The sequence below is a fragment of the Miscanthus floridulus genome, chromosome 8, assembly GCF_019320115.1.
Source record: "Miscanthus floridulus cultivar M001 chromosome 8, ASM1932011v1, whole genome shotgun sequence".
Classification (NCBI taxonomy): Eukaryota; Viridiplantae; Streptophyta; class Magnoliopsida; order Poales; family Poaceae; genus Miscanthus; species Miscanthus floridulus.
This window is the reverse complement of record NC_089587.1, coordinates 26364733-26377400: the sequence shown is the minus strand read 5'-3', so window position 1 is coordinate 26377400 and position 12668 is coordinate 26364733. Positions and strand designations below refer to the sequence as shown.

The following is a 12668-nucleotide window of genomic DNA, read 5'->3' as shown; positions in this document are numbered from 1 at the left end:
ATGTCGGATCAATTTTATTCTCAGGCAATTTCATGCGTATTTAAGTACTAAATATTTTTTGCATTTTTATAATCAATCAATATATCTACAAAAGTTAGCATAGCAACCCCATAAAATCAGAACACCCTGGTTTAATTTGTTATAAAAACAGATAATAGGTTTTTGTGGAGAAGCCAATTGTACGATAACCGGCGGTTTGGGTGCCAATTTATCTTTTTAAGCAAAACAGGCACTGCCTTTCACTACTACAAAAAGCATTTTTAGGGGCGGCTAATAACCCTTTGTATGGGCGGTTTAGCCAGCCGCCCCTACCGAACCGTCTCTACAAATCATGCATTTATAGGGGCGGTTCCCAGGCCGCCCCTACAAATCGATTTGTAGGGACGGTTGGTGATTGAGCCGCCCCTACAAATCGATTTGTAGGGACGGCTGGTATTACGAACCGCCCCTACAAATAGATTTGTAGGGGCGGCTCAATCACCAACCGCCCCTACAAATCGATTTGTAGGGGCGGCTGTAGTGCCAGCCGCCTCTATAATACCTGTTTGTAGGGGCGGTTCAATCTAGAACCGCCCCTACAGTACGTTTTCCCACTAAAAAAAATTCAAATTTACAATTCAAATTCGACCAGAACTGTTTGTTTCCGCGTATTCCATCCAGCGTTCGCGTTGCCGAACGCCCCGCGACCAACGTTCCGAACCGCGTTCGCGTTGCCGAACGTCCCGCGACCAACGTTCCGAACGCGACTACAAGCACAATAGTATTATATAAACTACAATTACAAGTCCAATTCGTAAGGATATATACAATCCATCATTTAATATACAAATTCCATACACATTGTTATCAACGTCCTAGAGCTAGCCTTTCAGTCTCACGAAGGTGTTGGTACTGAGGATTTCTACCTAAGTTAGACTCTCGGTCATGGTAGGCGCCTTTGACGTGTACAATCTGGTCCAATATGAAGTTGCAAAGGTCGTCGACGAGCTCTAAGAGTTGGTCATCCTTGTATGGGTCTTTTTTCATTCCTTTCTCTTCTCTCCACTACAAGAGAACAAGTTTTGGTTTAGTATTTCATACCATATACGAAGTTTTTATACTACTGATGAAGAGGTTCAAACTTACCCTTAAGGGGTGTCTCCTGTATGCACTGGTGTTACTCATCATAGAACATATATAGTATCCACAATGTACACTCCCATGCCTCTGCTTGGAGCACTGTGTGTTTTGCATATGAAAATGTTAGGTAATGCTTTTGACAGCCATGTAATGGAGTACTAAAGAAGTAAGTTACACTTACCACACATAGTGTTTTTATAGCCAGCTTTTCCTTCCTCGCTGGATCATGCCTTCCGTGATGATGAGTGACATAGAACCTAAATGCCCTGTTCGAATTATTTTAGCAAATACAACTTATTAGTATCCATAAGTGAACGTTACAAGTATGTATACAAACATATAAGCTAATGAGGATTATCGATATGTATACGTCTTGAGAATCGATATGAAGTCTTTGTATGTCGCCGGGTCCTTATCTATTGAATCAAAGACCCATGTCATGCTCCTGCTGACATCGGCGGCTATATAAATCCAGTGGTTGCTGCATAGATTTAATCATAGAACTAGATAAGCTCTTTTGCATCGAATAAAATATATCGAACAAAGCTTTAAGTATATAGTTGAACTTACTCGAAGTTGTATGGTAGCCATATAGTAGAGTGTTGTTGTAGATTTTTGAAAGCCAGAGCAATGTATGTCGCAACCTTAAGGGACTATTCCTTTAGTTTCGCCGTACGGATGCGCTCTTTCTCCCGAAGAGTCTTTGTAGTAGCTAGCTCTTTGGCATCCAGTGTCCACTGTTTAGGGTAATTAAAATTTGATTGGGCTATAGCTTGAGGGTCTACATACCCAGCTTTCAGACTTGGCATTTGTTTGACAATGTGCACTTGCATTCTACAAATCACGACGTTGGTTAGTTACAACAAAATTCAAAGATTATATTCATATCATACCAGGAGGACAAGGACTTACAAGCACCACACGCGAATTAGATTCATCTCCATTTGTCTCAGGTGAAAGCATGTGTGCATGTCATTGAAGTCAAAGACAATTATCCCGACTGGGCTTCCAAATGTGCCGGTGGGGAAGCATGCTTGTACGAGATCTATGCTCGTTGGGAGAACACACAAGTACCAATCATGGAACCTTCTCATTCCAAGTGGTAGGCGCCGGATGTCTTGGTTTGGTATAAAGGGCTTGCCTCTTTCATATGTTTTCGGGCAATCCTTTGACCATTTGATGTCATCAACATTTGGATACTGCTTTGCAATTTGGTAGAGTTTGCTAGTTATGGCCTCCTCAGAACCCCATGATGGGACTTGTTTAACTTGGTTCTCAGGCTTGAACTGGTCATGTGAATATCACTTGGACACTGACGAGACGTCTTTCACCGGAACATAAACTGGCCTTATGTTGATTGGAATCTTCTTTCAAAGTTCCCATTCAGGCACGTCCTCGTCTTCTTGTGCATCACCTTCTTCAGGAGGCACTCGTTGTTCAGGTATTGGCTGTGCTTGTTGAGAAGACTATGGCATCTCATCATGCACTTGCTTGGTACAAGCTGGAGAAGGTTGTGGCATCTCATCAGGCACATGCTCGCTAGGAGGCGGGGAAGAATGTGGCATCTCAGGTACGTGGTGGTCATGAGACGGTGAAAATATCTCCCCAACCTCAACAACTCGCTCCAAATTTGGGAGAGGGGGAGGCGGCGAAGAAGCAGTCAATATAATGTCCTATTTGTGCCAGAGGATGAACTACCCAATAACATCTCTAAGTAACACCAGCCCCTTAGGAGTTGCGTAGTCTATCCTCCACTGCATGAACTCGGGCTTCACGGTATGCACCTCGACCCTAGTGTAGTCCGGCGATATCTTATTATTGTGGTGTAAGCCACTGGGAGGATGTGCCACACCTGTTGCCACCTCCATCACAGTGTTCTGTCGACCGCTTAGAAACACCAAGGTGCAACTAGTTGGTTCCCGTATGCGATCGATGGGGGTTGTGGCTGCAGTGGAACCTTGGCTGCTAGGAACTTTCGGAGGGCTGCCAACTAATGCTAGTTCTCCCAGCGGCGTCACTAATATCCATGGCTCCGTAGACAGTCCTTGCTCCTCCAGCGCCTTTGTAACTAGAGCCTTCACTTGGAGCTCAAGACTAGTCTCCCGGTCTCGGCCATGTTTCTTGTACATGTGCTTGTCCTCTTCGAATCCTTGCTTCTAGGTCATCCTTTTCCCTAGCCCCCTGGTGCAGCATGTGTGCTCCTTGTTTCTCAAGCCAAGGCTAAGCTTGTCCCTCTCTCTGGAAGGATTGAAGGAGCCCTTCTCCTTGTCTTCAACATATTTCAGTATCCTTGATACCATCTCTTGGGTCTCCGGCTTATCAAACTTAAGATTACTGCCGGATGATTCTGTACTCCTCGCATATATCCAGTTCCTTGAGCGTATCTTCAAATTCGTCACATCAATATTCCCCGCAGCTGCGGCCTCTTCGTCCATCTTCCTAAACTACTCTTCCTTGGCATAGTAGCCACCGGGGCCTAGATGATGGTGGTGTTTGTTCCTCTTCGCCAGCTCGGTGTTACGGGCACTGAGCTCCAATGCCTCCGGTGAAGTCTTCTAAGCCACGAGCTCCTCCCATTGACTAGGAGTTATTTTGCCGAACTCGTTGAAGGGAGTTAACCCCTTTTGGATATACTTCGTATTGAGCTCCGACCTCCAACGTCGGAATACATCTCCCATCATCCTGATAGTATTTTTTTACCAGTTCATGCTTACCCTCCAGAAATCTAAAATTGACCCTCAGGTGCCTATCTCATAGTTCATTCTTTTTGTTCTTTGGTACCTCTTTCCAGTTAGGGATTGCTGGGTTCAATTTATCTCTTACTAGGGCCCCGATCGCATTACGGAATCGTCCTCTTAATTCCTTTGGCTCAAGGACCTCCCCTGCTGGCCCGACCTCCGTTATCACATAGCATGCCTTATCTGGATATAGATTTCCTTTTCTATCCCCTCGTTTTCTCTTAGGCTTGGTAGTCGTGGTTGTGTCTTCAGGTTGTGGAGTAGAGGTATCGTGATCCATCTATGTGGCTGTTGCCTCTGCTCTCCTTTCCTCTACTCTGTCTTGTCCAGCGAGATGTCACGGACGTTGACATCGTCTTTTCCGAGTTTTAGGAGGGACCTGTATATACGACAGGTCAAAGTGTTAGCAGAGGTAACACAGCCAAAGCTTTAGCAAAATTTACAAGCTAAGGCTTTTTCTCTACCTCCTCGTTCGGGTCAAAGTCCTTGTCCAAATCTTCCTTCGTTGGCCTCCTTCTGGCTTCACGTGGGAAAGGATCCTCGAGACTTACATATCCCTCTTCTGAGTCATCATCATCATCATCCTCTTCTTCTTTGCCTTTAGCAGCCTCTCCTTCGGGGCCTTCCTCCTCGTCACACTGCTCCTGAGTAAGCATCACTTCTAGATCCTTTTCTACCTCCTTATTGAACTGTTCCTGAGTAAGCTGGTCCTCTAGTGCTTGCTCCTCAAGGGTTGGCTGCTCATCATGCTCGGGGCATCGGGCTGCACTGTCTGGTGTCCACGACATTATTTCACGCTTTGTTCTAATAGATGCAAGAAAGTGTGCTTTAGGTACGCGAGAAGGTATAAGAAATCAAAAAGATCTATAAACCAAAGTAGTCCTATAAAACAACAATATATAAAAAAACGAGAAGTAGCAGTGGTAGAGGCCTCAGAAACATGTCAATCATCATTTGATCTTGAACTTGGAGCATCAAGGCATCATAACAGAGAAGAGAGGAGAAGGTAATGTAGGGGCGGCTGCTAATGATGCCAAGTTCCTCATAAGTTCTTGATCATTAGCTCATATTCCATATAAAGTATGGACTTGGACGATTTCATCATCGGCAAAACAAAGGAGAGGAGAGGAGAGGGGAGATTTGGCAAAAAAAGCAGGTGCTGCTTCCAAAACATAGAGGATAGGAAAGGTGGCAACAAATAGAGGAGAGGGGAGATTTGGCAAAAAAAAGCAGGTGCTGCTTCCCAGAAAAAGCAACATGACAATGTAAGAACATCATATGCTTAATATCTTCGGAACCTAATAAGCAGATCGAACAATCAGAAGTAGTAGACAGTAGTAGTAGGGAAGTAGTAGAAGTAGCAAAAAAAGCAACAACTGCTTAGGAGAGGCGAGGAGTAGAGTGGAGTAGAGGAGAGTAGTAGTAGAAGAGGAGTACAGAGAAGACAGCAAGTACAGAGAAGATTAGTAGCCACCGGCCACAATAGTGTATTTTTAATTTTTACTAAAACTTGAGGATCATCATAATACTGACAAATGACAATGTAAGAAGAATAATATAAATGCAAGGATTATTTCTACTTAGCAGATATTGTTAGAACCCAAAAGGACAAATCATGACAAAAGGCAATATTGTTAGAACAGGCACTCACATTCAAAACCACATTCACACTACTGTATCAATGTTTATAGTGGTACTTTGTGTTAAGGTATCATCACATGAATGATCCAAATTAACAAGGGCTAGGTCTGAGATTTATGCATTCCAATGTGGACATGTAGGTGTGAGAAAGACGAGTCTGTCGGTGTTGAACTATTGACTAGTCATTAAAAAACTAGACCAACTTAAGTTGTGGCATGGATTGCCATACTGACTTTGCTCGATCACACATGAACAAGTATTTCATCCAAACAAAAGCCATAATAAATGTGATAAAAAGGAGCAAGATCATTTCCACAGCTTGTATAAAAGAAATATAGCTACTCAAGATCATTTCAACATTTATCATGGCAAGTATATAGATGAAGAATGCTTATTAAGTGCATAAACATGGTTGTTTATATATATTTGCTCTCAAATCAGTGGGTAACTGCTTTAGGTAGCCTTCCAATGCTTGTTGGTGATCACTGATCCTAGACTAATGTGACAGTCCAATCTTACCAATTTCAGGGTTTTAGAACAAATATTAAATGCCTAGAAAAACAACAATATAACCAAGATCAAATTACTGATGTCCAGAACAGTAAGAACAGAGGTAACACAGGTTATAGCTCATAAGATTAAAGAACAGAACTACAGGTAATATTGTTCAACAGTAGAGAAATTTTCTAGACAAATAATAATACAATGCTAAAAGTAATCCACACACTAATAACCCTAGACTGTCTTGTTTGTCTCACTACACCACTAGGTTGGATCTCATTTTTTTCATCAGCTTCTTTTTTCCTATACAACTGGGTGTTCTCAGCTGGGTTTCTTCAAGATACAGTATATGTTAAGGTTCAGACAAAACAGGGGTGTAGGAAAAGTTTGTTCAAGGAGCTAATTAACATAACAGCTAAATGAAGATCACCGACCCTTGGATTCCGATACTGTTAGCAAAAGAGTGAGCAATTCATGAAAACTCAAAGTGAAATTGTTCCCCCAAAAAAAGAAAGCTCAGAGTGAAACGAACAGCACTATCTGTTTTGCTCCACATGCTCATCATCAGCAAGTGGCAGAATTGGGTGCCATTTTGTCACACTTACGACGTACTGTAAGTGATAAAAGGTGTGCCTAGACTTTGGAGTAACCAATTGACCATTGGCAAAGGTGACTTACATTGACTCTATGAAACTAACATCAATAGACTAGCTAACTAGCAACCTTTCGCTATCAGCTACCGCTTATGCAACCACAAACACTGAATTGTAGGTTTAGTAAAAAACATACCGCCTTCAGCTACAGAAGGCTACCAGGCATTAGGCCTCGTATAGTTTGCATGCCTGATCTGTGCCTTCTACCAGATACGATATCGTGATCTGATCAACAGCACTAAACTAAATAAGTACCTAGTACTAATTAAGCAGCAAATTATTGAACGTCTAGCAGCAGAGATGCAAAAATGAAAATAACACCTACATCATCAAACCCCAATTTATCGTCTACTCAGGAGCTCTGCAGTAGAGGAATGGTAAGAAAAGGCACAAAGCAGCAAACAAAGCTTGGGAGCAAGTACAGTGGATTAAGTACATGAATTGAGAACTCTGCAGTTAAGAAGGTTTCAATTCAGCTAGTCAGATATGTAATATTTGTTCTATTGAAATATATCTTTAGCAAACTAGAGCAGCATTTCCACCAAGCAAACTTAGAAGATTAAGAACAACCTGTGCTGACATGTGATAATCCCACATCAATTTATAAGGAGCCATATCATTTCAGCCAACTAAAAGATCAAGAACTACAGGTCAACTTTGCAATATATCCTATTCCTATATAAATGAGATAGCATGGATGAAGCCTTCAAAGACTTTTAAGCATAGGAAGAATTTTAAGCTGCTTTTGGAAGGACTAATGTAGGACTGATAAGTATTGCCCTATATAAGAAACTACTAACCATTAATTCATCATAATTAAAAAATTCCTAACTTCTTCAAGCATTTAACTACATTTCTGAATTGGTGAGATGGACAATATGAAATCCACAATGGTCCAGGCAAACTAAATATACAGGGTGCCAACATATACATGGAAAATACTGCACAAATCCAATTAGATCGACACAACTGTAAAGCCCAATTAGGTGGGAAAAATAACCAACATTCAAGTTCTTGACAAATAAACTATTTTGTTGTATAAGTCTAGGCTGTTGTAAGATCCAAAAGTAAATACAGTGGTTTAGAAGAAAAAAAGAAAGGTCCTGATTGGAGTTCTAGAAGGTTTGTTGCAGCCAACAGCTTTAAAAAACCAATGTATTTTGCAAAACTATGATATTTGTCCAACACTACAAGATACTTTGCATCCAAACAGAGCCTCAATGTTTAACCATATGAATATATGCCAAAAAAATCGGTTAAGCCAATAAACAGTTTCTTGACAAAAGGAACATCGCACGAAGCTTACCTTTGTGTTTAGCCGTGGACCAGGCCTCTTCACCGCCGATCCGTACCTCACTAGATCATCCTTGCTCGTGCCATCCGAGACGAACCCAGTTCGTCGTCGATCTTGACGTCTCCTGCCTGGCGCGCCCTTGCGCGGATGAGGTCGCAGATCCGACTCGAGCGCTCGCTTCAGGCCTCCGTCGACTCCGGCGGCGAGGTGAGCAGCCGTCAAGGAGTAGTTGGGGGAGGTGAGTTGGGGGTGGCGGCTGCGGGGGTGGGCGCTGGGGGCCGGGTGCGGGACGCCGAGCGCCGGGGGCTGGTGTGGGCGGGTGCGGGCGCGGGACCGGTGGCGGTGGCGGCGGCGGAAACCCTAGGCGCGCGGGCAGCCTGACGGCGTCGTCGGTGGAAGAAGACAGCGCCCAGACGACATCACTACCGTGCGCCGTCCTATTAATACTCTCTCCTATTTCTAGGGGCGGTTCCTGAGTTACGATAATTACTATACTAATTTACGAGATTATGGTAACTCTCTCATAAGTGATTTATTATAACATTATGGTATCATCTTGAATGATAGTAAACCATGTATCGTAAATGTGTATTGTCATTATCGTAAATTGGTACAAACATTATCGTAAAACAAGGTGGCTATAGAATAAATTATTCTGTGGCCAGCTGCAGAATAGTCTTACCGTGTGTGTGTGTGTGTGTATATATATATATATATATATATATATATATATATATATATATATATATATATATATATATATATATATATATAGGGAGAGTATATTCAGTAGCCAGCTACAAAATAAGTTATTCTGTAGCCACCTCCATTTACGATAATTTTATATACTAATTTACGATAATGTCAATACATATTTACGATAGTTGGGTTACTATAACACATGGGGATATTTAACATAATGTTATAGTAAACCATTTAGTAAGGAGTTACTATAATCTCGTAAATTAACATAATTAGCATAGTAATTATCGTAACTTAAAGTGGCTACAGAATAAGTTATTTTGTAGCCACCTACAGGGTAGTGTGTCTATATATATATATATATATATATATATATATATATATATATATATATATATATATATATATATATATATATATATATATATATATATATATATATACCTATTCAATTAAGGCACTATGGGATATATATATGTTCGTCGTTTTGGTGACTTGAACCCTTACCTACTTCTATTTGGAGAGTCATTTGGCATTATTTTGAACGCAAAGCCATTTGGCATTATATAGGAATTCTACTCCAAAGTCCAAAGGTATTACTTAACTAACTATTTTATCCCAAGGGAAACATGCATCTGGTTCAAATCTGAATTATATCTGGATGCAATTTGCTAACACTCATCGTGTAAGTGCAACAATATTCATAGATGGTGCAAGTGCAACATGATCATAATAATCAAATATGTAATATAATACAGTGCAACACCGTTCTTCTCAATTCCATGCATGGAAAGGATTTTGTAAAATAATCATTGCACGACATCTGTACTAGCTTGGTGGGGCCACATGGTGGAGTTGCATCAGATGTTATAGTTGTGTGCTCGATCTGGAATGAATGTTTTGCACCCACAGTGTGCGATGTGTTTGTTCAACTGTTTCCCTTTGGTTCCTCATCGATCCCTTTCCTGTGCTGGTGTGCTGCCTGTGGCCACTCTCTCTCTCTCTCTCTCTCTCTCTCTCTCACACACACACACACACACACACACACACACACGGAAAGGGATCACACATGACACCTCTCTAAATCCCCCTCTAGGGCCCTAGCTAGAGAGAGACTGATAGCAGCCCTTGCTCCTCCATCCTGCGTCTGTTTATAAAAAGGACAGGCCATGATCACCCTGGGCCCTTGTAAATTGCCCCTCCAACTGCACATGATCTCCTCTCCATCTCCCTGCAGCTTATTATATGCGGCATGCATCTATCATCCCTGATCTCTTTCATCTTCCCGGCCGCAGTGCTTTGCTATCTAGCTAGTTCTTTTCTAGCTATAGACTATAGATCTGTCTCTCTAGCTCTCTTCTCCACACCCCCCCCCCCCCCCCCCCCCCCTAGCTCGTACATGTCTACCATCTACATGAGCCAACTGTCTACTCTCCCTCTAATGGAGATGGAGGGAGAGCAGGATCAGAGACTCTTTCCGGCGCCCTTCCATGTCCGAAAGGACCCTCCCATCTTGTTCCCGTTCATGATCACCAGCCCTGTGGATCAGCTCCAAGGGCAAAGCAGCTATGGAGATCAGCACTTGAGGCAGCATGTTTTGTCTGAATCTACTCAACAGGTTAGGGGCCGGATCACAACTTTGCTATAGAGTATATATAGATGCATATGTGTGTAGCATACAAGGAAAGCTACTATAAATTTATATCTTAGCATGCATAATAATATATTTAATTTGTTCGTTGTCATTTTTATTCTGTCAGTTCACCGATCGGATGATGATGAACCGATCAGAAGTCTTCCCTACTAGGCCATCGCCGTTCCGGCAGACTATCCAAAGCATCGATGGTGACATGATCCAGCGATCTGCATATGATCCATATGATATAGAGAATAATAAGCACATCGAAGGATTGCGCAGCGGCGGCTGGACAGTGTCGTCGTCACCGCCAGCAGCAAAGATGAAGATCACGCGGAGGAAGGCAACGAGCGAGTATCCCGAGGGCGGTGGTGGGGCAGCAAGAAAGCCAAGGAGAAGACCACAAGCGCACCAAGATGACAGCCAGCTACTGCAGCATCAGCAGCAGGCTATGGGTGTCGTTAGAGTGTGCTCCGACTGCAACACCACAAAGACCCCCTTGTGGAGGAGTGGTCCTTGTGGCCCCAAGGTGAATTACCAATGCAATTGGGAAATAAAAAGCCCTGATCTGTGCTCGTTTGAGGTTCTCAGCACAAGTTGTTACATTTTTGCAACCTAGTACCACATTCATGAGCTAGCGTGTTTATTTTCCTCTTGTTAATGTGTGTTGTGTTGTGCCCTTTGCATGGTGCAGTCTCTTTGCAACGCATGTGGCATAAGGCAAAGGAAGGCGAGGCGGGCGATGGCGGCCGCCGCGGCAGCTGCTGCCAGCGACGGAGGCGCTCCACAAGCGGCCACCCAGCAGCCGAAGCCGGCCAAGAAGGAGAAGAGGTCGGACGTCGACCGGTCGTCGCTGCCGTTCAAGAAGCGGTGCAAGATGGTAGTTGTCGATCACGCTGCTGGTGGTGCAGCCACTGAAGCGACGACGACGACGACGCCAGAAACCGCTGCTCCGACCAAGGATCAGGTGGATCATCACGTCTCCAGTGACAAGCAGGTTAATGGCCATGCCGCGACGAGTCTTCAGAGCAAGATCGGCGCCACTCCTCCCCAGGCGATGTCGTCGTTTCATGCCTTCCCGGCTGACGAGATCACTGACGCCGCCATGCTGCTCATGACCCTGTCCTGTGGGCTCGCTCGTCCGCAGCTAGCCATGGCTTCTAGCTAGCTAGCTGCTGAGAAATCGATCACTAGTAGCCACCGAGATGCATGCATGAGTGCAACCTGATTATTATGCCCTAAGTACCCTATAGCTACCTCTATCATATCTTCATTCATATCGCTTGCGTTTTCTTGTTTTGATTTTGTGTCGTTGAGGAAGAGGAAGGAGATGATCGCCAGGAGAGATAGAGTGATCACATGTCCAAGGAAGAATAATAGGCGAAAAACTCTCGCTAGCCAGTAAGTATTAGTACCGGCCAGGATTTAATTTGCTATAAGATAGAGTGAGCCTTTTAATTTCACCCTTTATCCAGTTGTTGCGCGTGGCTAATTATATATTCAAGCCACTATATGCTATGTAACTTTATTTGTTCCTTAATTAATTTGTATTAGTAGTTATATATATATGTACTGAATCATTCGGAGCTAATAAAAATGTTGAGGATATTGATCGAGGAGAAACAACACTGAAACCTTCTATATGATACTAGCTGTTGATTGGTTGTCGTGTCTGTGGTTTTGGCATGCATTTTTCTCGCTGTTACATATGTGTATGTCAGCTGCTACTTGGCTGAGGTTGGAATAGGGTCTAGCTACTTGCTGCCAGGTATCCCACAGACCTACCCTCACTTTTCGTGACAAACATTCCCTTTTATCATGCATGTCAGCTACTATATGGGAATGTGGGACAACCAGTGCATGTCTTGATGTTTGGAAACGATTGTCCAGTGCAACAACTTACTATTACTGCTACAGTTTATATATAGTGCTATACTAACTACGCTATATACATTCACACAGTATGTGGTTCAATGCCAAAGAAAAAGGAAAAAGCCCCTCATGCAATCATGTATACTTAATTTGCAACAAACATCACCTTAATTAGGTTTCATTTGTTGCACTACACTAGGATCAGGTAACTAAAGAGCTCTATCAATCATTTATCATTTAATAGCTAAATAACAATGTTCATCTTAAGTAAGTATGCAATCATATACTCCCTCCGTTCTAAATTATAAGTCGCATAGACTTTTTTTGTTTATCCATTTTGCTATGTATCTACACATATTATTTATCTAGAATCTAGATGCATAGCAAAATAGATGTACCAAAAAAATTAAAGCGACTTAATTATAATTTGGAACAGAGGGAGTACTTACTAAAGAGCTCTCTCCTTAATCTATCATTTATCATTTGTGGGTAACTAAAGAGCACTAGCTACC

The 12668-nt window shown here is 42.7% G+C and overlaps 1 protein-coding gene across 1 annotated transcript; it reads left to right on the top strand.

Annotated features, from left to right (window-relative positions):
* Positions 1-10025: 10025 nt before the first annotated feature.
* On the top strand, positions 10026-11898 carry LOC136471393 (protein CYTOKININ-RESPONSIVE GATA TRANSCRIPTION FACTOR 1-like). Its single transcript, XM_066469116.1, has 3 exons — positions 10026-10266; positions 10409-10813; positions 10979-11898. The coding sequence occupies exons 1-3, from the start codon at positions 10048-10050 to the stop codon at positions 11450-11452; spliced, it is 1098 nt and encodes a 365-aa protein (XP_066325213.1). The 5' UTR covers positions 10026-10047; the 3' UTR covers positions 11453-11898.
* The last annotated feature ends 770 nt before the right edge of the window (positions 11899-12668 follow it).

Excerpts from the sequence above, each read along its gene's own strand:
- LOC136471393 (XM_066469116.1), top strand. The coding sequence starts at position 10,048 with ATGTCTACCATCTACATGAGCCAACTGTCTACTCTCCCTCTAATGGAG. Across the intron at positions 10,267-10,408 it reads TGTCTGAATCTACTCAACAG|TTCACCGATCGGATGATGAT; the intron begins GTTAGGGGCCGG and ends TTATTCTGTCAG. Across the intron at positions 10,814-10,978 it reads GTGGTCCTTGTGGCCCCAAG|TCTCTTTGCAACGCATGTGG; the intron begins GTGAATTACCAA and ends TGCATGGTGCAG.